This window comes from Haemaphysalis longicornis, unplaced genomic scaffold, assembly GCF_048455015.1.
Source record: "Haemaphysalis longicornis isolate Haplotype H1 unplaced genomic scaffold, Haemaphysalis longicornis Haplotype H1 scaffold_2, whole genome shotgun sequence".
NCBI lineage: Eukaryota > Metazoa > Arthropoda > Arachnida > Ixodida > Ixodidae > Haemaphysalis > Haemaphysalis longicornis.
This window is the reverse complement of record NW_027526295.1, coordinates 286,717,299-286,741,508: the sequence shown is the minus strand read 5'-3', so window position 1 is coordinate 286,741,508 and position 24,210 is coordinate 286,717,299. Positions and strand designations below refer to the sequence as shown.

The 24,210-nt window shown below is 50.4% G+C and overlaps 1 protein-coding gene across 2 annotated transcripts in view; it reads left to right on the top strand.

Annotated features, from left to right (window-relative positions):
• Unc80 (unc80, NALCN channel complex subunit) overlaps positions 1–24,210 on the top strand; it is a 166,239-nt gene that overhangs the window by 42,446 nt on the left and 99,583 nt on the right. For both annotated transcript variants that reach the window (XM_077700829.1, XM_077700828.1), the window contains exons 10-20: positions 2,965–3,273; positions 5,476–6,064; positions 7,536–7,727; positions 8,662–8,894; positions 9,262–9,500; positions 14,445–14,626; positions 15,359–15,507; positions 15,757–15,901; positions 16,584–16,755; positions 17,979–18,233; positions 22,462–22,652. In XM_077700829.1, the coding sequence (XP_077556955.1) occupies positions 2,965–3,273; positions 5,476–6,064; positions 7,536–7,727; positions 8,662–8,894; positions 9,262–9,500; positions 14,445–14,626; positions 15,359–15,507; positions 15,757–15,901; positions 16,584–16,755; positions 17,979–18,233; positions 22,462–22,652 (2,656 nt within the window). The remainder of the gene's footprint in view (positions 1–2,964; positions 3,274–5,475; positions 6,065–7,535; positions 7,728–8,661; positions 8,895–9,261; positions 9,501–14,444; positions 14,627–15,358; positions 15,508–15,756; positions 15,902–16,583; positions 16,756–17,978; positions 18,234–22,461; positions 22,653–24,210) is intronic.

Genomic DNA, 24,210 nt, shown 5'->3' with positions numbered 1-24,210 from the left:
AGATCTATTTGTATTTGTAAACTAATACAAACTAATAAGTTGATTTGTATTAGACTAATACATCTTATACATGAAAGTTATGAAACTGATACAAGTTTGTATAAGACTAATACATTTCTTATACACCCAATACAAAAATGTATAAGAATAATACAACTTTCTATCAGAATTTTTGCTAGGGGGGACACTGCCCCGCTGGTACACGAGAGGGCAGATAGGCAGGGATCAGCTAAAGTTTCTTAATATGCGGCTTGGCAAAACGCTCCGCAGGGTTGACCCCAATTTACCCTGGGATTTCAGTTCTTGCGTATTGGACTGCAATCTGTTGACAAGAGGTATAACTAGCTATTGATGCACCTGTGGAATTTGGCACATTACTGAACTGCTTAAAACTGGTGTGCAGATGAGGTATTGGCTAATACGCACCAAGAAAAGCAAGGTTAGTATCTGTTCCCATTTGCAGTGGCTGTCGGTGAGCCAAGGTGCTGCCTCATGATGTGCCATTTACGTTACATGATTTCCAGGTTTAAAGAGCCATGTTGTGCCTCTGTACAAGACACGCCTCTGGCATACCTTGCAATTCAGCTGAATTGCAAGCAAAGAAATGGTTTCTTTGGGCTCTTAAACCAGGGGTGCAACAGCTGTGCCAATTGCGCCATTTTGATACAATTTCATCTTTGTGAGACAAGCTGTGCCGAAACTGTAAAATTCATTCAAATTGCGCCACGCTGCGCCATAATGCGCGATTGAGTTGAAAACTTCTGTTTTGCTAATTTTAACAGAGAATAAATGGCACATTGGCAACCTGGGGTTTGTACGTCATCCAGTTTATCTAATCACACCAAGAGTCGGGAAGACAGCCCTTCATATGCAGTTCATAATGCCTGTTCTAGTCCACTGTACCTATGCTGAAACTGAACTCGCTACAAAGTATGTGAAGGGACTTTGGCGCAGACTGGGGCTTTGTGTGCTTGTGGCGTGTTTGATAAACCAGTCCCCATTGAGACATTGTCACTGTACTGTCTGGTGGCGCACTGTGCACTGCCTCTTTTGTTGTAGCAGATCTCACTTGCACACAGGGTCTCTAATACGCACCAGTTTTCAACCTACTATTGGCTGAAATGCAGACTGGTCGACTAATGATTTTGACTTTGGCGCAAGTACAGTGACCCCTGTACCGTTAAGCATGGGAAAAAGGCAAATGGCGAGCGCGTTAATACGGTTTATCGCCGACAACCCAATCTCGATAAACTTCTTCAGCTATCTGCTCAGAAGCGCGTGCGGCATTTCGCTATTAGTACTGCTGCAAACATAGTGCACGCGTTTAATAGGCGACAATCCATATGTAGCGTTCGCTGCCGCCACGTCCTTGCGCATGACTGCCAAGTGCACCGCGGGGGCGCAGAGTGCATTTCGCTTGCGGTAACGACAGCAGCTCGCTGTATATGTGCAGGCGGTCAAGAGGAGCGGGTGCAAAAATCGGGCTGGCACAGTAAATGCAGCAAGTGCCCCGGCAGTGATGGCGTACGCTTAGTAGGCTCCAGAAAATAGAGGAAGCAGTCGAAAGCCTTGACCAGACACTTTGATAGTTAATGAACACAAAAATGTTGAAGGCAAAGCATTAATGTCTGCACTGGTCATGTATCTGCTGCTAGTTAGCTTCCAGTCATACGCAAGAACAACTTTGTCTTATTTATATCTACTGTAGCCAGGTGAGAGAGCTATTTGGTATACGATTAGGTTAGTGCTAGTCATGTATAAAGGCATTTCGGAGTACTAATAAAAATATCGTTCATAGTTTTTAGACCATTCTCTTTCTTTTTTTCTTTCTTTGTTTGATCTTGTAAAACTTTGAGCGTTTAGACAATCCTGCTTTGCTGGTTGGCACAAATATACCACGCCTTATGGCAGGAGTCGTTGGTCACTTTTGAAGGACCTTGGCCACTGAAGTGTTAAATTGTTTGCACATGGTTTGTATTAAACTGCTCCAAATTTGGAGTTTCCTGCTCCAAAACCAAAATTTTCCTGCTCCAACAATTGCTCCAAATCCTATTTGGCCTGTAGCACCCCTGTTAATTACATAAGCGTCTTTGTGGTCATAGCTTGTGGGGATAATACTTTCCCAGGTGCTTGTGGTGGGATGCTAATCATCGCCCGTTAAAGCGCCTTGCATAGATGGGATCCCTAACTCAGAGGCCGCCGCACCCTCCTGTCCTCTTCCCGCTTTGCAAGGGCTTCCCTTCAAGGAATCTCCCTCATTGCCCTTTTTGTTGGAAAGGAAGAGACTCCCACTTTCTCGAGTGAGTGTGTGCAGCCGTAAGGAGGGCCTTGAGTTTGTCATGGGTTTAGAGGAGCTTGAGAAACTCTCCCCTGGCTGCAAAAACCGACCCCCTTTGCTTTGGTCGCCGTGTGCTATGTACATGAGGGCCAGGGCATGGCACTTGGCCAACGTTCTGCATGAGGTGAGCTTGGTAGCCCTCTCATGCACGTGTTTCTTGCTCCTTTTTAACAATGCACAAATGGAAATACCTCCTCTGGTGTGGCCTGATGTTGCTGTGAGCCAAACTTGCCAATGGAACCATTCCGAGCTGGAGGTGGTCTCGGCTGCCGGGTCCAAGTCCTCTGGAAGCTGTCCTGTGGTAACAAGGAGCCAATGTGTTACGTTGCTTCTCAGATAGAGGCCATGAAAGGCTTCATAAGCTGAATCAGTCTGCTGCAAGACAGTGTTTTCTTAACTTAATGCCCTGCCTATGCCGTTTGAAGTCCTGGGCGCTTGGAAAGATCCAGTTCGCCTTTCTGTGGGAAGCATCGCAATTCGAGATTCCAGCCATGCTGCCGTTGCAGTTGAACACAGTATGCTGTAGGTGCTCCGGATGCCACCGCAGCTGTTCGAAGCGTATCGGCCCCGGTGTGGTGGCGGCGGCGGTTCATTGGACGTGCGGTGTGGCACCCTCCTTCGTGCAGGCTGCGGGGCATAGCGGAGGAGCAGTCGCGGGAGGTGCGGCCGCGCAAACGTAGCAGCTCGCTGCCCGTGCCGCGGCCGGAGCCCCCTCCACCGCCGTCACCGAAGCAGCGGGAGCAGCCGCCGCCCCCCCGGCCCCTGGGCAGCAGCAGCGCAGCCGGGCGGGACTCGTGCCCGAGCCCGTTCCTGCGCGGCCTGCCCCTGGTGCACTGCCCGCCCAGCCACCACACCAGCATGCAGGAGCTGCGCCAGCCACAGCCCCCTGCCCAGCCACAGCCCCTGCGCAGCATCGCCTCGCCCGATCTGCGCCGGTACGCACCAGCCACGCGCGCTGTTGGGGGGCGGAGGGGGGAGAGCCCCACCAGCAAAACTCTAGAAAAGCCAGCCTGTGCTGATACGCTGCAGGGACATCGCCTCGGTTTTCAAACGTGCAGCATTGCTGGACCCTCAGCATTTTCCTGTCGCATGCCCAGTGTAGTCTCCGTGGAGAGGAAGTGGCATCGCGAGGGAAGAGCATCATCAATTACGTTTGTGGAATATGTGGGGTTCTTGGGGGCGGCTGAGCCAGTTCTCTGGTGTAGGCCACCACGCTAGCTCCCGCCGTGTCAACCACGTGGGCCCTTGCGCCTATGGCAGCCCAGCGAGGTTCACCCATACGAGAACACAGTGGACAGGAGTGGCGAGGCACAGCCGTTTATTTGGGAACCCCCAAAGCATGCGAGCACAAAGCTCGACGGTGTTCATAAATCACGCCATCCTGGTTGTGATCACGAATGAGAGGCGGGCACTCGCGTCGCGTGACAACAGCAGTTCCCGCCTGAGATACATGGTCTGCTGCTGCCGCCGTGCTGTCCCGCCGATCCCACCCAGACCGGACCTCCGAAACTTTGCTGACTCTTCTCGTGCCTTTAATTGGCCGTAGGTTTTTTACACGCATAACAGTTAGACAGGCATATGCAGCTTACAACTCCTGTGAAGCGAAGTCAGCCAACATCGTAAGCCAATATATGTTTTGTGCATCTGCTAGTCTGAAATTATTTTGACTTTATCGACTTTACTGAGCTTAACGCATTTTACAAACTAACAAAATAAAGCCACAATCTTATGGAAACAACTCTTGTCGGGACTCAGTTTCCACTGCGAGATGACCCGCTGGCGACTGGCCGACAGGCTGCAAAGTAGGTGCAATCAAGGCTACCCGAAAGAGTGTGTCATAAGCAATGACATTGGAAATTGGCAAGGAGGATGCAGAAAGGAGAATAGCACTCCTAGGTTGATTTTTCTGCTAAATAAATTCACAAAAACATACCCAGAGTGGCCGAAACTTGACCCAGGGACTCCAGACTTTAACCCGCACAAGCAATCTCACAATTTTACAGATTACTCGAGTGTCCCTTTAAAATCCTCCAAACTGATGACTTGGAAACTGGTACCTGGGCATCCATGCCTTGCGTGCTAACTTGACGGTTTGTGGCCGCAAGTGCAAGAACAGCCGTGTGTTGGTGGGTACCCAAATATGGAGTCCTGCGCCGCTGTTTCTTGTTAAGTTGCTGGTTTGTCTCAGGTTTCCATAATTTCCTCCGATGGTTGTCGATGTGTTGGCTCTGCCACCACACTGGAGTGCCTTTTTCTGGTTGGCATTTGCAGCTCCAAGGCAATGACCGTGTTCGCCTTTTGCTCCTTAGAAAAATGCACGGCAATGGGACGTTTGAAGCTTCGATCTGACGGTGTCATCTCTCGTCTGTTAGGACAGATTCTGCAGCAAAGAGGAGGAACGAGCCACGCGTGCAGTCTGTCTACGCGAACGTGAACCGCTGTCACAGCTCGTTTCCAACCGTGGCGGAACACAGTGTGTTGCTTCGGCCCGGGCACGCATGACGGGTGAAGCATCAAAGGGCTACTCAACTGCTCCCAAAATTGGGTGAAGAGCTATGTTTTACAATTAATACATTGGGCAGTTTATGCCTGTGAACATTTCTCTGGAATTTTTAGCTTGGGGACAGCGGTATTCGTCGGTAAAGTTGACCCTACGCCCCGCCCACTGCTCACTCCCGCATCGCAGGAGGAGTGAGAAATCAAAAGGCGACGATCAAAAGCAATGCCATATTTGGAAGACGGCCAGCGACATGTGCCGCCGCTTCGCTGCTTCCCAGAAAACTGGGCGGCAGCGAATATTATCGTTGTAATATTTTGCTGACGTTATGATGGAAGTCATGAATTCAAAATCGGCATTGAATTTAAAGTCCTCGAGACTTGTTATTCAATTGTACATTCCACTAGTGTTCCTTGAGCGTGTGTCGTGCCACCTCCTTGCCTGTCAGGCTGCAGGTCAGGTGTTGCGGCAGCCGTGAGTCGTGCAGCCTGCCAGCTGTTGCTGGCTCCCTTGCCGTGGGCAGCGGTGGGAGCCGGGAAATGGGCCGTGCACTGCTGCCGTAATGCTGCTAGCTTCTGTCGGGGGTTTGGGGCAACGTGGCTGCTGCCCGGTGTGCGCGAGTGTTGCGGCCCCGTTGCAGGAACAAGCGCCTGAATCGAGGCGACCTGCGGGCGTTTGTCGAGGAAGGGCTGCGGCTGTCCGAGCGCATCCTGGACCGCCTGGGGCGCGACGACGACGACGGGGGGAGCCAACGGCCCACCGGGGACATTGGAGCAGGCGGGAGCAGCAGCACCACCACCACGAGCAATCACAGCGGCAGCTGCAGCGCCCGAGGGGGAACTGCCGCCGAGCCCCCTGTGGCCCCCGTGGCCCCCGTGCCTCCCGTGCCTCCCGTGGTGGCGCTTCCGCCGCAGCTGCTTCCTCCGCGGCCCAGCTCGGCCCTGGGCCTGCTGCGGGACCCCGAGGAGGACGGGGAGCAGGCCCGGTCACCAGGATTCTCGGCAGCCGCCTTCTTTCCCGAGGTGATGGTGCGCGGCAAGAGCCTGCCCAGCATCCACATTGAGGAGACCCCCGCCCCTGCTGCGGACGGGGGGGGCATGGCCACCATGGCGGTGCCGCCCACGGCCACCCGCAAGCTGCCGGCCGTGCACACGCACAGCGTGCCCAACCCCATCATCACGGTCACCGAGCACTCCCCCGTCGCCTCTATCCAGTTCTTCATCAACCAGGTCAGGAGGCATTTCATTCCTTTGCGCTTCTCCTTACTTTAAAAAGGGGGGAGGGGGGGGACACCTCTCTTTAAACAACTTCTTCTAATTTTCAAGTAAACTCTGCAAAACTTGTCATTCCTGCTGCTTTTTTTCCACTGATCTCAAATAGGCCATTATTTTTTCAGTTGGTCAATTAGTTCCCTAGATAATTAGAGATAATTAACCATTTTTGGAGGAACAATGGACAAAACAGTGTTGGCCATAAAACTGTAATCTTATGTTTTCCAAGACTATGAACCCTGGAGAATGCAGTGAGAGAATTGGTTTTTTGAAGCGCTGCTTGGAAGTAATTTTTCAGCTCATTACACTTTGGTGTTTGAAATAGGCATTGAAAGTGGTTCCTTGCCACTGGTGCCACCAAAGTGTAATGAGCTGTAAAATTAATGCCAAGCAGTGCATCAAAAAAACCGGTTCTCTTATTGCATTCACCAAGGTTCATAGTATAGGAACATATAAAGATTACAGTTTTATGGCTAACACTGAGGCTCTTCTATTTACACTCTCGGACTCACCGTGGATAGTCCACAGGTAGTCCGAGGATTCCCCGTAGCCGTAGGGATACATGGGAAAATCAAATACCGGACTGCTTCTCGAGGAGTTTGCGGTGAGTCCGAGACTGTAAATCGAAAAGCCCCACTGTTTTGCGTACTTGTTCCTCCAAAAATGGCTATTTATCTTGCGAACTAATTGACCAACTGAAAAAATAATGGCATATTTGAGATCCGTGGGAAAAGAAAAAAGCAGCAGTGCTACAAGTTTCACAGAGTTTACTTGAAAATTAGAAGTTGTTTTAAGAGCCGTGTCTTTCCTCTGTTTGCTAGGCTTACTAATTCAATGGTCTGAAATGCGAACTTCAACTTATGTGGTCTTTGGCTGTAATGTATTATACCGTAGCATAGGTCCATGCGGCAAGTTCTGCCAATACTTACATTTCTTCATTTTAAAAATTTACTGCTGTAATATTTGAGAAGCACTCCGTGGGCAAGTAGGCATCATACTTTCATCATTCTTGATGAGCTTACTATCTGCATGAGCTGCAATAAACTTATCAGCAATCTTATGAGCAAAAATAAATTAAGTTGGGTTTAAGAGTGCCTGCTTAGGCCCTGACACTGTTGTGAAGCAATGGCTCCAGGAAAAAAAAAAGCCTTTGTGCACTTCGTGGGCTGCACTGTGTGTACTGCGAGGCGAAGCACAGTGTAGGGCACGTGTCTGAAACCACAGCACTAGACAGTTGCAAAAAAATGTTACAATTTCTGCAGGGCAGAGCCAGAGGGGTTTCCTTGGCAAAGTGCAAATTCCCCAATACCTGTACTGGCCGCGGACCCCCACACAATTGCATTGGCTTTGATGCCCTCACGGCTAGGTTCCCTGCACCTTGGTTTCACAAAGCAAGGTTGAGGTGTGGCCTTCCTCTTCCCACTCGCAGGATTCTGCTGAGAGCCCCAAGGAGGAGAGCCCTCCGAGCCCCATCTTCATGCCCCTCTGCCACCAGCTGTCCATCACCCGGAGCCAGACGGATTCCAACATCATCTACAGCAGCGACGACTACAACGAGGCATCTGGCTCCACCCACTACATCACTCCTGACGGGAGAATCAACCTCCAGGTGGTGCTCAAGGTGGGCGACGCCTGCGCCCCCCTTGTGGAGAGCAGCGTCACTTTGGTGGGCGTTTGAATTGCTACTGGAAGGGCCGCCACTTCTTCTCATTCACCTACGAGGAAGATTCCACCTCGCCTGCTGAATGTCAACAGTCACTTGAGGCTCCTTACTGAGTGAGGTTACAGCAAGGTTAGAGTAAAACACTGTCCCGAAGGAGAGTAAAAAACACTGTCTCTGAATTGGTGCTACACTGCATTCTATCAGCTACTGCTGAATGAGAGAGCTTGCAGTTGGCACTCTTGAAAGGATGTTGGGGTGCTGACTGTTCCTCTAAAACGCTGTTCCCATTGCATTATGGTGACAGCTTGTGTTGAGTCTCTTGCTTGGGATTGGCTCAAATGTTTTCTGCGTTGCAAGGCTAGCCCATAGGTTGACATGGTTCGTGCCACAGGCACTGTTGACATAGAGCTCTTCTCCAAGTTTTGTCAGAGACACTCAGAACATCCCATACGAGTCCAATTAAAATGACACACATATTTTGTGCACTGCACTTCATAATACTGAGGCCCTGCTTGCGAATTTTGGTGATTTGCGTCTGACCTGTTGCACTCGGGCGAAAGGCCACAATCATTAGCTATTAATTGCTGCTGCAAGGGGGAGTGAAACTTTATTAATTGCGCTTTCTCTGCCGGTGTTTGGTGGAAGCTCCCAAGGTTAACGACGTGTGCGAGCTCCAGGATCCATGTGTTGTCAGCTGTTGCCAAGCTTTGCGAGCTCAATTGCAACAGCGCCGCTGCCCATGCTTTGGCTTTGTGGAGGCCTCAGAAGATGTGCCACCACCTGCGAGGCAGTGTCTGTGACCCGAGGCCTGTGATGAAGCTGCAGTGGGAGGCTTGCGCCAGCAGTGGCCAGTGGGCTGCAGTTGTCAGGAGATGGCCCCTGGCTGCTGCAGGCGGTGCACGCGGTGACCCTGCGGGACACGAGCTGCTCCCTGCGGGTGTGTGGGACAGTGGTGAGCACGGTGGAGCTGCTGCTCAACCTGGGCGTGCTGCCCACCCGCCGGGACGACCCCTGGGGAGGGGGCCCCGACGACCTCCGGCCCCCTGCCGCTGCTGCCAGGGCTGAGCTCGACAGGCGCGCCGATGAGCTCTCCACACACAACCTCTTCGTCGACAGTGTCGTCAGGTGTGCCCTCGCTCGCCTGACCTTAGTGGCCTTAGCTTGCTCTCTCTTCACGCACTGTCTCTCACGCCTAGATCCACTGTGCGAAGGTTGAAGGGGGCAGTGGACTTCTACTGTTGCACTGCTCATCAAGTGATGCCGCTCTGTGAGGGCATCTTTCCCTTGTGGGAGGGGGGAGTAATCAAACAGGTGGTCTCTTAGTTTAGTCAGGGCTGCGTACTTTACATAATTCATACCAACACGCCTGAGCATTGCTGTCTAAGCTGTTCATGCAACTGTGACAGAGTCCTAGTGTTGGTCGTTCCATTGTGGCAGTGCGAGAAGAGCAAGCACTGCTTTGGTTGAAGCAGCCGAGCGCGCACGCCCGCAGGGTGATCAAGCACCTGGGCTGCCCGCACGGCTGTGGGGAGGGCCACCGGTCGGCCACTGCCGAGAGCGTGCGCCGCCAGGCCCACGCCTGCCTGCTGCGCCTGCACCGGGCGGACGAGTCCCAGTTCCGCCGGTTTCTCCGGGAGCTGGTGCGAGAGCGCTCACTGGCCGAGGTGGTGGACATCTACCACGCACTTATGGGCTTCTGCGCGGAGACGGGCTCCCTGCTGTCACCCACAAGTGAGGGCACCATCCGCGCTGCGGTCTGCTGCACGCCCCGGGGGGAACACTCATTTGTGCTCGATTGTGGTCGGCGCAGTTAAACACCAGGATCGGGGATTGCATATACCTTGTCATCAAAACGCACAATTTGTGTGCCTTCTGTCGTATTTACTCACCTAATGAACCCAACCCCACTTTTACTCTTGCGAATTCACTTTTATGTTACCTTGCATAAAAAATGGGGCACGAATAGAAAACCTACTGTTTAATATATCTCAGCATGATTGCTGAAGCCGTCGACAATCGCAGTAACTGAATATCATGCCATAGTACTGGCAAAAACGCTAGAAAATTATTCTAGCGGAAAAATTCTGAACACTAGCCGGTGACGGGAGCACAAATACGGTGGCTCACAATTTAATACTTGTGCACTTGTGGAACGTCATCTGCCGAGCACAAAACAAACCTTCTTGCGTATAGTGCCATAGAAGTGGGGCAGTGTGCGAACAAAGCGACAAATGTACTCCGCACTCCCCATTTCTTCCCTGCTTTGTGCCTATCTGCGACCTCACCATTTTCTTTGTGCTCCTGGTGCGTGGCGTACGGTGGGCCGGTACACGAGCTACATGGCCGGTTTTAAACTGAAGCAGGTGGTGCATGCATTGAAGCATGCAACAGCTGGGCGGCACTTCAGTGTTGACCCAGTGCGTGTTTGCTACTGGTGAAAACAAGAAGAGAATCTTCGGATGACAAACAAGAATCACCGTGCGTTTTTTGGGCCCAAAAAAACTAAGTTTTCTGGTGTGGGAAAAAAAAAAAAAATTGGACTGCATAAGGAGACTCCAAAGTGAAGGCTGTGCCATGTTGCACGAGTTGCTGCAGACTCATGCACGGGCCACTGCCAGAAGTCACAGCATGCCTGCTTCCGCTTTCAAAGCAAGCGGTGGTTGGACGACGCGGTTCATGCGCTGAAGCAGGCTATGCCTCCGAAGGCGAATGATGTTGTGCCAGCGGTTGCTGGTGGACTGTGAGGACAAGGTGCGCAATTTTCATCACTTCAGAATCCGGATCTGGAGTGAAAAACAGTTTCTTCCGTTTCAGATTGGCAACCCAGATCAGACAACCATAAACTTTGATATGCCTAGAAGCACCACGGTTGAAACGAAAGGTGCAATAAGTGTGCACATAAGAACGACTGGCACTGAGAGGCCACGATGCACTGTAATGCTAGCTGTGACGGCTGATGGCAGAAAGCTGTCCCCCGTTTGTCATCTTTAAAAGGAAGACTCTTCCCAAAAACGTGCTTCCCACTGGCATCCATGTCCGTGGTCAGAAGAAGGACTGGATGTCGGTGGAGCTGATGGTTGGCTTGCTCAAGATAGTCTGGGGACGGCGACCGAGGGCTCTGCTCCTGCTGCGGCTGCTCGTCGTGGACAATTTACGCAACCATCTTGACAAGGGTGTTCGGCGCTGAACGCAGGATATGCACACTGATATCGCCGTGATCTCAGGTGGCCTGACCTCCATGTTGCAGCCACTCGACGTCCCGGTCAACAAGCCTTTCAAGGAAATGGGCAGTGGCTGTACACGCAGTGGATGGCCGAGGGGAATCGCAACCCGACCCCAGCTGGGAAAATAAAAAGGCCCCTCCATTGACATGTTCTGCCGATGGATACTGGAGGTGTGGGATGCGATTCCCTCCGAGTTGATCGGCCGCAGGTTGAAAAAGACGAGAACTTTGAACAGCCTTGACGGCACGGGAGATGATGCGCTGTGGGCCGACGATGACCAGGAATTTCGTACGTGTTTTCACTCATAGGTAAGGTTTTGATAGTGCTTTTCTTTCTTGCCATATTTTCGGGAAAAAAAAAGAAAAATGGGTTCATTACGTGAGTAAATATGGTATGCTGACTGCGTTTACAGTGTTGATTTCTCTGTCAGTGTGAACTGGTCGCGCGCCCCTTGGAAGTGCAAAGGCGAAGCACCTGTTGGCATATAGTACACAAAATGCGCTTCTTGAGAGTGGATGGCGCCTTCTGCCCTTGTGCCATTGACGCATGGGTTTTTGCAGAGGTTGTGAGACGGGCCACCTGGCCTGGCTCTCTGGCAGAGGCCACCTCCACGGTGCCTTTGTAGCTGCATACGTGGCTGTGCAGTGAGGCTCGTTTGTTTGGGGCCTCCTAGCACGAGCTTGGGTGTGCTCACAGGCACACTCAAGGCTGTTGGCTCCCAGCTGAGTTGCTGTCTCTTGTGGCAGACCTCTTGTTTGCGCGCACACGTGGAGCGGTGGTGACGCTGTAGCGCAGCAGGGCTGCCTGGTGCCATGTGCGGGATGAAGCTGGCCTCGGGTTGCCTTCTGGATCAGGAGAGCTGCCCAACGTTGTGCACCTGCAGGTGCTGTTTTCAGTCCTCTTGGTGGCTCGCAGAGGCAACAGGTGGCAGAAAGATGAATAAATGGCAATGGGCAAGGGACGAAGAAGGGATTCCACAGATGCACGCATGGGCTGCTACTTCAGAGAGTGGCTCAGGAGCAGACTACCCGGAGCGGGGCTTCCTTGCCAGCAGAAACGTGGCACTGCATAGTTGGGATTGCAAGACTCCCAGTGTGCCGCAAAAGCAGTGCAGCTCAGACCTCTGAATGAGGAAGAGCCAGGGCGGTGGCGTGCGTAAACGGTAAGCCACCACAGGGCGACCATGCCCAAGGAGGGCCGTCGCCACAGAGAGCGCGTGACCCGCCACGAGGGAGAGTAGTGGCTGCCACCAGGGGGATGCTACAGGAGGAGGGAGGACCGTCACAGGACAAAAATTACATTGTGCATGCTGCCAGGTGCACAAAGGCTGTTGTTCTTTTTAATTGTCAGATAGTCACATTAGTGTTGTTGCTGATTTTCTTGTGAAACCAAGTAGGCCGTAAGATGCCATCTTTGTGTGGAATGTGAACGCAAAGAGCAGACAGTGCTAAAAAAACAATTTTATTGTTCTTAGTAGTTCTGCAGTGCCCTGTACACAGCATTGCTGATCTTATATAACGTAACGTTGCAGAGCGTGATTGTGGCTTATATGATGCTTTCAGCATTTATTTAGATTTGTTCAGATGGGTTCTCTAGATCAACGGGCTCAATGTCAGAAGCCCTGCAACACCAGTGCTCTTGAATGTGCCCCTTTCTTTTTGTGCGTGCTTTGCCACAGAAGCATGAGTGACCGTGGTGGTGTGACCCAACAAACAAGGGAGGTTGGTGGGTAGTGTGAAAGTGCTTGCCAGCTGGATGTTTGCAAACCTCAAGAGCTTTTGGCAAAATTAAGGAGTCAGTGAGAACATCGTACAACTCTGCTTGTGTTGAAAGATGCTCGTGTTAAAGTGACGAAAAATGGCAAGTTTTAAGTAAATGGCATTGAATTAGGCACATATGTAATTAGGGAAGACGAAGAGAGGGTGGCTGCACCTCAAGTGCTTTCTCACACTTGCCCAACAATGTTACTAGCCCAGCTTGTATGGGCTAATTGGGGCTGTTAAGAACGGCTGCAAATTAGAGATAATTATAAGCTTGCAATTGGGAACATCTTCTGTGGAAGTTCCAAATAGCTTTTTTAGGGACACTGGAATAAACAAAGGTCTGTGGGGGGGAAATAAACATGATTTGGTTGTGGCACAGCTTAACTCTTTAGTTATGGTGGAAAAACGGCCGATTTTCAGTGCTTTGACAAAACTATTTTTTTCTCTTGAGCTAGTGGACACATTTAGCATTGCTATGCATGTAATTGTAGCTTATAGATTGCTCTCAGAAACACATACCAGCATACCAGCAACTGTACAATTACTTACAGTTTATTGTCAAATAATAAAAAAAATGCACAAAAAAGTATACACGCAACGTTTATAGGCGATTGTAATGAGCCTAAAAATTGTTTTAGGAATTCTAAGATATAAAAATTGTTCCTACATTTCTTGGCTATGATTCAATATATATATCAACGCTGTACACAAGTTTTGTATTTTTGTGGGCCCGTCAGCTGTGCCACTCCTCGAAGCCACTTGAGTGTAAGTCAGTCATGTATCCAAGCACACTTTTTGTGTTCTGACACAAAATCCAGCGCTCTTGAGAAGTGTCGCGCATTGCTCCGTAGCGGTAATCTGACATGAGTGCCAGGCTATCATGAAGGTGATAACGCGATATGACGCGGCGCATTTGGCAAAATATCCCTACCGTACGTTGTCCAGACCCTACACATCAATGTGTAAAGCCGCAGTCGTCAGATAGGAAGCCCGCTTTGTTTATAAGTGCAGCCCAAATACAGCGGACGCCGTTTTCACACAACTCGCCACTACCGCGGGTTCAAATTTCACTCTCGGCGCGGTCTCTGGACGCGAAATATCAACAAAACATAATAAAATCGAAAAATGAGTTGTCAATAAATATGCCAGATGACGTTAGTTGTCCACCAGGCGCTGTTTTTAGCTTTCGCTGGACGTTTGAAATCATCGGAACTCCCTGTCCGATGGCCTATGGCGCCGTACGGAAAGAGTTAAGGGTTGCCTCTGTAGCAAGAGAAGTTACGTCTGAGTGGCTCTTGAAACAGTGCAGCAGCTTTGAACACTGCTGTAGCATGCAGCAACATTAAACACATGTTTACCCAGGAGGATTCAGTAGGGTCTGTGCTGTTGAACCCGTTCCTATTGTGCAATCTGAAACAGGGCCGGACTACTCCACTGGGGAAGCGCCTACAAAGTGTTTGCCAAGGGCAGTAATGCTTCCTGCTCTGGCATAGGCTCAGCATACTCGCAGCCAGTCACTGGCCAGAAGGGAGGGGCAGTTTTCAGTCGGTCCCTTTCAGGGCAGGTTTGTTGTGGTGGTGGCACCACTGTTTCCCATTGGAGCAGATTGTAGTGCGGTAACAGCTGCCGAGTGGTCCATAGCGAATGCCCGCAGTGGTCACCAGGGTCGGTCGCCCCTGGCATTTCAGCCCAGAAGCGGACCAGCACCACGAGCAGCCAGGACGGCAGTGTGCACAGTGGCTACGCCAACAACTTTGGCGCCGGGGTGTCCGGCAAGGGCATTGAGGGCGTGGTGGTCGCCTGCACCCTCAAGGCCCTGGTCACTCGACTGGCCAAGTGCAGCCGCGAGCTCAAGAACCAGGAGAACATGGTGGGTGGGCTGCTGCATATCATGTCATGCACCGTGCTGTGGAAAAGGAGGAGAAGAAACAAACAAGATAGACATCGCTTTGTGCAAACTACAGCAGTTCTGCATTGCTAGCAGCATGAAGAAAGCATACCGTCTCAATGCGTTTATAAGCCGCACATATTTTTTTAGTGTCGCTCAGATGGCAAATATATATGAGTCACGCAAATTAACAGTACATTAACAGTGTAGTGCCACTGCAACTACTTTGTAGAATAATGGAACAACCCAAGACAGATTACAAAATCCTGGGCCATCGCCACTAACACGTGAAACCCGAAGGGAGGTTTCGCCGTTGTCTTATGACATCGACGATGATATGAGACGACGGCGACATTCTAGCGCGAGATGTGAACAAGTGTCCTGGTGTTTTAGTATCGCGACTACATCGACGATGATATGACACAACGGCAACGTTCTAGCGCAAGGCGTAAATGAGTGTCCTGGTGTTTCAGTGCCGTCACATCGATGACGACATGAGATGACGACACGAGACGACGACATGAGATGTCGACAGCCCGAGCCCCTAAGGGGCTTCGCCCCTAAAACATTTTATTCAAATATACATTGCTGCTTTCATGCTTGCAACTCATGTCATAATTCAGCAGTGCTATGGGGTGCGGCCTGTGCATAAAGCGAGCACTGTGCTGTGCAGCCTTTGTCCACTGTGCTGAACAAGTGCCCTCTTCCCTCCAGTCGCTGTACTGCGATCTGCGTCAGCTGATGAGCCACGTCCACGACAACCACGGGGGCGTATTCCGAAGAGTGGCCCTGAGCGGAATGCTGGACTGCGCAGACCGTCCCAACAAAAAGAAGAACTACGTGCCGGGAACCAGGATTGTCAGGTGGTGACCGACCTTTCCCTCGTTGCTATTAGTATGTGAACAGGAGGAGCAGGTGTGCTGCTGGTGGCCTTTCTGGCACTTGCTCTCCAGAGCATGCGCTTTTCACCGCATCACAGAAGCGGTTCCTTGAAAGCCCTTTCAGATTCTGCCTTCAAAAGCTGCCTCTTAGTAGAGCAAACCTTTCAATTATTTTTGTTAACTGGCTTGCCTGTGGCCGTGATGTCATTTAAAGAATGTTTCTTTTCCCAGACATGCAAAGTCCCTGGAACATGAAGAGCTGAAGGACCCCCTGTTTTCATCTAATGTTTTCATCATCGACGAAACTGCTGTTGAGAAAAGCAGCCGGAAATCCTTCTTTCGGAAGAGAGGTGTCAGGAAGATCCCCAGTGCCCAGGTATTCTGACAGTTCCTGGTGTTGGGGAATACATACTCGTTTATGGGTACGGGCCGTTGGCTGCGTCTTTATTAAGTGGGCCATGGAGGCAACATAGACCCCTGTTTCGTCTGAAGTTACCAGCCTTTTATAAATCGCTGGGCTTGTGTACCGCCAAGGGCTGCATTGCTTTTAACTCCCCCACCACACAACACCCTCTGATGCCATAGGGGATATTCCAAAAAATGAGAACAGTGGTGTGACAACTCTGTGCTGCCCTTGCAATAAAATGGAGCCAGGGGGGCAGATGTACCATCGTGTTTGTTGGCTGTGCCAGTTGTCGACAGCTGCCAAAATCAATTGTAGTACCAGTCATCCCATTGATGTTGTGGGAGAAATGCGAGGAGGGTGAGTCTTCACTCCTTCAGCAGTCTTACTTTATACCGTCTGGCTTCATTTTTTTAAAGTTTGTCTTAAAATTAGCATTGCTCTGTTGTGTGAATCTTTCAATCAACTCAAAACTTGTATTTTGTCTTCATGGTCTCTTAAAAGTGTTCCAAGGGATGATGACCAGAAGCTCTTCTTGGCTGGGAATAACCAGGGGTGGTGTAAATAGAAGCGTGTGTCCAGTATTGGCGCCCACCGGCTCCACAAAGAGAGCAAGCACTCTAGTATACTGTGTTCCTTCCTGTGGCACCCACAGAGCATCATGGACGAGAAGGAGGATGTCTCGGCATGCCCAAGCCCAGCGCCAGGCCAGACGACACCTTCGTTTCCCCGCCAGCACCGCGCCCTGACTCCTAGGCTTAGCGTGTCGGAGGGAGATAACATCTCCCTCACTCCCAAGCACTCCAAGGGCTCCAAGTTTCCACTGGGTGCGTAGCGCCTCCCTCTCTGCCTCCTCTGTGGGCTCAAGTCTTAGCATCGCCAGGGAGGCCTTACTGCTTCTGCCTTCACCTAAAGTGCCCCCAGGAATCCTCACTAGTTGCCAAAATCGTGGCCGTCTTTTGTAATAGCTCAATGTGCGCAGACCACCCACCATGGGCAGACCGGTACCTTGTTTGTGCAAACACGTGCCTTCCGAGTTTGTCCAAGCGAAGTTGTCAATGGGCTACCATCCATGCATGTGTCACATCTTATCCGGACTAGAGTTTTAGGCTGCAGTTAAAGACAAGTGGGGTGCAGAGGCTTCACAGCTTGCATTTGGACAGGATTGTTAGCATTAACTAGGCATGCATCACACCGCAATAATGAGTGTTCGTGTGTGCTACAGCCAGGGTGTTCCCCACCGCAGCCTTGAATCAAGCCTGTTCTGGCGCTCTTTAGCCTTGCAATGCATAGCTGATAAATGCCTTACAGTAAAAGGAATAGCGTATGCATGCGGGCCGGTTGGTAGGTGTTAGTATAATTTGCACCATATCTTTTATAAGAATACATACACGTGGCATGAAAACCGCCAATGTTTAAACAAACTGCACACCTAAAGACAGTGATGCATACCAAGCTTTTTCATTGTGTCGCACCTGTCGCGTTGCTTGTGTTAAACAGGATTTCTATTTCTTTTGAATACAGTGTAATAGATTCCCTGATGATGTTTACTGCATAACCCATTTCATGCGCTTCTGTGGTCTCAAGTGTGGTTTGTTGCAATGAGATGTGGCTTGCTCTATGTTCACGTGGTGTAGATAGTGTGGCTGTTACAATATATTTTCATTGTGCCTCGCAACATTTTTGTCTACCTCACACTGCAACTGGTAAACTAAGGACTCGCTGTTTGGCTGTGCCATCTGCACAATGTCATGTGCACGCAGCATGCATGCGTGTCACGTACTGAAAGCACGCGCTCTGTTGCTCATATTTCAATGCATCACAATTTTACAACTGTGCTAGAATAAGAGCAGCAACTGTGGGGTATCTTCTGCAGCTTAGGCCTGAGTATTGGTTGGGGACATTAGGCGTAACATCGGGCTGTTGCATACCCATTTCAGCCCCTCACCTGCATGTCAACCTTCGGGCAAGTGAATTGCAAACTGTACAATACGGGAGGCCGAGTGGGTGGGCCCAAGAGTGATGCTTTGCCACTGTTGTTTCTGCGCAGTGGGATGGCTGAAAGGGGGCACGGGCCGGGGAGGCGAGGAGGGGGAGGAGGGGGACACGTCGCCCCACAGCGCAGCGGAGCGGCTGACGCGGCGCTCGAGCGGCCTGAACCGCACGGCGCCCAAGATGCCGGCCAAGTCGGCCAGCCACATGGGCCTGACTCTGCTGCGGGCCCGCCGCCGCATGGAGGACCAGCTGACCAAGCTCGGATTTGGCCGCAGCAAGAGCAAGCACGGAAGCTTTGAGGAGCCCCCCGGTGGGTGTCCTTCCACGCTTTAATCAGGGGAGGGACCGTCTAAATGTCATGTGCACAGGCATAACGCAAGGCCACTGATCCACCATGCCGGGTTGAATACCCACAGCTGCACAAGCACATGACAGAATGCACAAAAGGTTTACTCAGGGAAGGGAAGGGTGTTGAGCTACAGTTGAACTTGCTTATGACTTGACCGCCATGCTGAATATGGTCATTATATGCGAAGTCTGACGTTCGTAATAAGTGTAATAAGTAGTTTCTGCACATGAAAATGCAATGCACACATGGCGGGCGCACTGACGAGACTGCAGACATCACCTGCACAGCCTAGCAGCCGCAGTGAAGGTACGCGGAAAGTTGACCGCTTGCCCGCCAGAATGGAATTGCTGGGCCAAACAGTCACACGTGCGGAAAAGTAGCTCAGAATGGGGGTAACAATTGTGCTATGAATCGCCATCCACACTGCTTCTGAAAAGCTGCTGTGAAATTTCATCTGCGATGGAACCAGCGCAGACAATACAAAACGCAGAGACGAGCACACAGGACAGGCGCTGGTCTAACAATTGACTTTTATTAGGGTGAAAGGAAATATATAGGCATGGGAAACCACACCCTCAAACAACAACAACAACAACAAACAAAAAACAGACGCAAAAACCACTGCACAGAAAGGTATAGAAAAGCGACATAAAATAAAAAGCGGACTAATACAGGCGCCAAAAAGCAATTATGAGGCCCTCAGATATGCAGTCTCTTTAGAATGGAGCAACACACTCGCCTGGCTTACGCACGTGTCTTCCCTGTCTGCTGTGTGGAAAGCTTCAACAACTTCACGTGTAATCTGCCGACCATGTTTAAACAAAATGATAGTGCCGTGTGGATTCGGTGAACAGCCACTTAATAATACAGTGATGAAGACAAGTAAGAGGAGGGTGCACCTTTCAATGATAACTGGTGCTCCCATAAATGCACGCTGAGGCACCGGCTCGTTTGGCCCACATACGTTCGCCCATACGACAGGGGAATACTATAAAGAACACCCGTTGCGCACGCAACATAGTGGATTGTATGTTTGACACCGCAGCCTACGACTTGTTCATCAGGACTGCGATTAGACCTACTAACAACTTTGGTGCAAACTGAGCGGAGTTATTAAAGGCCGTTATAGCAACCTGCACACCATAATGCAAACCAACTTTTTTCAGCCTGTGCGTAATGCCATGAATGTAGGGAACAACATTTATTTTGTTTTTTTGCTTCATCTTCAGCATCCCGATTCCTTAGTCCCCCCTTAAACGATTTCACAAGTTTTTCACAGGTCCATGACAGCAGTGCTTCCGGGAATCCGGTTTGCCTTAACTTTTGTATTTGCCCTTTAAAACTATTTTCCATCAGATGAACACAGGACTTGTGACAGCAGAACGCAAGCATGATAAACTATACCATTCTTTGCGAGCTTAGTATGACCAGATGAAAAATGCAACAATGGCTTCTGAGATGGTGGGGCGCATATCCAAACGTACATCCCGCCAGCGTATGGCTGGTGGGTTATCCATGGAGGGGGGAGGGCGGGGTGCAAAATAGGCGTTTGTTTTTTAGGAACTTGGGATTTCAGCTGAGGGTTCAGAAATTATGCAATAACGCTCTAAATATAGTTTGTTTTTTAGGAACTTGGGATTTCAGCTTAAAAGTTCGGAAATTACGCGATAATGCTCTAAATATAGCTCTTAGCCCACCTGTCATGTGAGACCGTCTAATTGGCTGGTACTCGTACTCCGATCATACAACACCCCAGTCATAATATGATGCTTTCGCAAGGTCCCTTGAAGGTTGTATTATTGGGGTTCCACTGCAATACGTCGTAGGTTCTAGTGTGGGAAATGAGCTAGTGGGTCACATGGCCATTCCCTTCTTTCCTAATTAGTATATAGACTATTTGAGTGAAGTTTGCACTAAAAGTGGTGTTGTTGTTCTAACGAGGCAATATTTCGAATGAACCAAACTTCCATTTTGTCTTTAAGGCCCCGTTAATAGAGAGTTTCGGCACTCCGTATGCTCCGTCTGTTGCGTGGTTACTGTGTTGAGCGGGGCCCAACTGCGCCTGCGCGCGCAGGAAGGGCGAGGAGGGCACCCCCACCGTGACGAGTGCGCGGGCGTGTTCAGGGCTGGCCTGCGGAACTAATCCACCCTACCGCGACGAATGCACAAGTGCCCAGACGGGTCCCAGTCAACACGGTGCACACATTCAACACAGAGCATATGGAGTGCTAAAACTCTCTAATAAGGGGAAATGCCCCAAAGACACCCTTTTTTTTTTAAATCGTGAAGTTAAAAGGCTGAAATTTGCGCAGCTTTAAAGATTCAGATTCTCTTGTTGCATGTATACACAATCAGTTTTTAGGATAGCTGCTCCAGCAGAATTTTTACAGAGTGTGAGGTATAGAAAAAATTAATTTTTTCTTCATTTCGTCAAACCTTAGATTCCTTTTGTATGAATGTTATGAATATTTAGCGACACAAGTTGCCTAATTTAAGGGACACTGACAGAAACCAGCAAGTTGGTTTCAAACGAAAGTATGACCTTCCCATAGCCATTTTAATGTTGATTCGGTGCTGAAAGATGCCGTAATTGCTGAGAAATGGCTGATGAAATGTTGATCAAATGTGAGGCAAACAGCAACTGCAGTCGCTGTTTGTGTCACAATAACGTGTAAGCAAGCGAGGCAGCGGTGATGTATAGCGGTGTAGAATCAACCGAATACAACGCCACAACGTACCGAGTGGTTTGGTCAGTTTCGGTCAAATCAGTCAGGCTTTCCCGAACTCCCACATGTTTTGCAGTTTTGGACCACTAAGCCAAATGATCCTTCAGGGGACTTGTGATCAGTATTGACGCTTTGTTGAAGAAAAACATTGTCCTTTTGAGGCCCCACGAATGTTTGTGTCGAACCAGCCGCTCGTGTGTAGCTCGCACGCTTCCTTGGAAAGCAGTACCGCTGCCTCAAGTAAGACGAGTAGCGCCAACCAGTGGTACCCAGAAAACACGTTGTGCATGCCAGACATTTTAACACCTTGCAAGTTGCGTGGTATAGCCAGTGGCGGCAGCGCCTGTCTTCACATTTTTGCTTTTTGTCTACCCTATTTTAAAAAAAGCTATGCGTAAGAATGGTATATGCATGTTCGTGGTGAGCTAATCTATCAATTTAGAGCAGGGGCCGGCAACCTTTGAGGTGGAGGGTTGAGTTGCATGAAGCGGACATGGCGGCGGTTGGATGGCAAATCGAGGAGAAGGGGGTGGGGTGAAGACTTTATCTGGCGAGTGAAGATGGGAAACAATGCCAGCCAACTGGAAGAGATCCTCCTTTGTTCCTGTCAAACACATTTTGAGGTCAAGACTGCCACATCAATAGGAAGTGACAAGAAGAGGGGGTAGGTGGGTCTGACGTCGGGCTGGAGGGCTGCATAGTACTGCCTCACCAGCTGTAGGTTGCCGACCCCTGATCTAGAGCAACTTGTATTTTGACTTCAGTGTCCCTCTAAAGGGACACTAAAGGCTGAATGAAATTTTGTACATAAAAGATCATACGTTTCGTAGCACTCTCAGTTTAGTTTGACGAGCAACGATGCATTATTTCCTGAGAAATCCGTAAAGAAAACTGGCATTTCTCTCTCCCACTTCCCTTCCATTTTTTTCGGGGTGTAGACATCGCGTCACAAATTGAGCGAAGCACCGGTCCGGTCTAGAGTGTAAACGGTTGGCGCTAGGCGCTCTGATGCTGGCAACGGGAGCTTTTACGTCACCAAGCCATGGCCTACTAGTGAGAACGTTTCTTTGACCGAGGCGGCTGGCTTTCACTTTTTTTATTTGTCACCGATTGAACGAGAAATGCTTTTGCCGTTCCAGTGGCCATTGTGCCCACCTACACCGTACACCCAGACTTCACGCCGGCTGCGAACGCAGCAGCGACAAGCGCCGTTTCAGATGCTTGAGAGCGGCTGCCTGGCTTGGCATCTTTTAAATTACGTTAGCTCACGAAAAGCTATGATTTGCATACTTCACAAGCTCAACCACTTCAAAACTGCTTATTTCATGAAAAACATTTACAGATGCTTCTCCAGTGAGCTCAGCCATTGTGCCCCCTGCTGCTGCTGCCCTCGCACTTGGTTGCCCCTGCAGGGGGAAGAGGGTGCAGGAGCGTGACAGGCTCGCTTCGACCCCCCCTTGCAGACCTGAGCCGGCGGAACTCCTTTGACTTGGACCACAGCCAGAGGGACGGGGAGATGCTGATCATGAAGGAGAGCAAGCTGGTCAACTCCCGGCTGGTCCTAGACGGCATGCTGCGTTTCGCCTTCTTGCAAGAGGTCTGCCAGCCGGGGACGGTCCCCGACTCGCCCCTGCTGGCTGCAGCGCTGGACCTGGTGGGTGCAGCACTCCTTCGGCCGCCGGCTCTTTCGAGAGGGCCTGGTGGCTGTGGGAGGGCTAAGGACCTCGGCTAGCCTCGCTAGAGAGCGCTACGCGCCACGCGCTAGCCCCAGCGAAGTCCAAAGACTCACGCTAGTAGGACAAAGACTCACATGCGGTAGACAGAGCCCGGCTGCTCGAGGTAAGGCTGTAGTGCCTGGCAGATACAGGGAATATATTATACAACATGACTATCGCTCGTGGTGTGAAACAGTGGCCCTGTTCACTCGCTCAGACTTCGATATTTGTCACCGCAGTCGCAGGAGGCTTCTTTGCGACCGGTCGGGATGGAATCTCAGCAGAGTTCTGTAGAGCCAGCTGGGTTCGCTGTCATCGGGGCATTTGAAGTAGGCAAACCAACCGATTCCGACCAACTCGCCCAGTCGCCTCCCTGCGGAACGCTCTCACATCCCACAGGTCACTCTCCCCTTGGGTAAGGGGAAAGGGTGGGCACAAAGGAAGGCGACAAGCAGGTCCTCCTTTCGAAAGCATCGTATGACCGGGGTACAGGTAAATGCCACCCTCGTAGACGGTCTCGCACTACAGGCTGGCTAAGAACGTTTTTAAATTACTATAATGCTGCGAACCATGCATTGGGTTTGTTTATTTGTGTTTTGCTTTTGCCACCCGGCAGCGCCGGTCTGTGTTATCGGTGTTGTCCGTGTGCCAAGGGAGGCGCGTGTTCCGTTCTTTCTGTGCCACATGTGTTATCTCTTCTGATAGGGAGAGCGTTCCGAACTAACGTGAACACTTCGCTGATCTACAGTGTTCTGGATAGACTTCGACTATTCGAGAAACCCTCGCGCCGAATGATAAATTCCCGCTGAGCAGATGCCGCTGCATTCGACTCACCGCCGCTCGCCTATGCAAGTCACTTTGTTGACTGCTGCTTCGCCACCTGTGTATTCTTTGAGTTGTTAGGGGAGCACAAGTTCACTCCAATGAACTTGTTTTTCCTTGAAGACGACTGTATCATCTCTGACTTCGTGACAATATGACTTGATAGTGTATGAGTGAAGAATTTTTGTTAAATTAATTTCAAGGTGTAGTAACGGCCACAACCTCCCATGAATACGCCAATTAACCCATGGCCCTCAGTCTCCAGTGGCTATTGACACGTCCTATGTTACCATGGTCTAGAGGACAGAAGAGAACTGGGAGTGGGATTTCTAGTCAATAAAGGCATAGCTGGCAACATAGAAGAATACTATAGCATTAACGAAAGGGAAGCAGGTCTTGTAATTAGGCTCAATAAGAGGTAAAAGCTCAGGTGGTACAGGGCTATGCCTCCACATCCAGCCACGACGACCAGGTAGTGGAACGCTTCTATGAAGATGCGGAATCGGCAATGGCTAAATTAAAAACACAGTATACCGTAGTTATGGGGGACTTCAATGCTAAAGTAGGCAAGAATCAGGCTGGAGGCAAGGCAGTTGGGAACTATGGTCTGGGCTGTAGAAATAGCAGGGGAAGTGGACATGTAGGAGCCCCAATGGGGACCATAAAAATAAATAT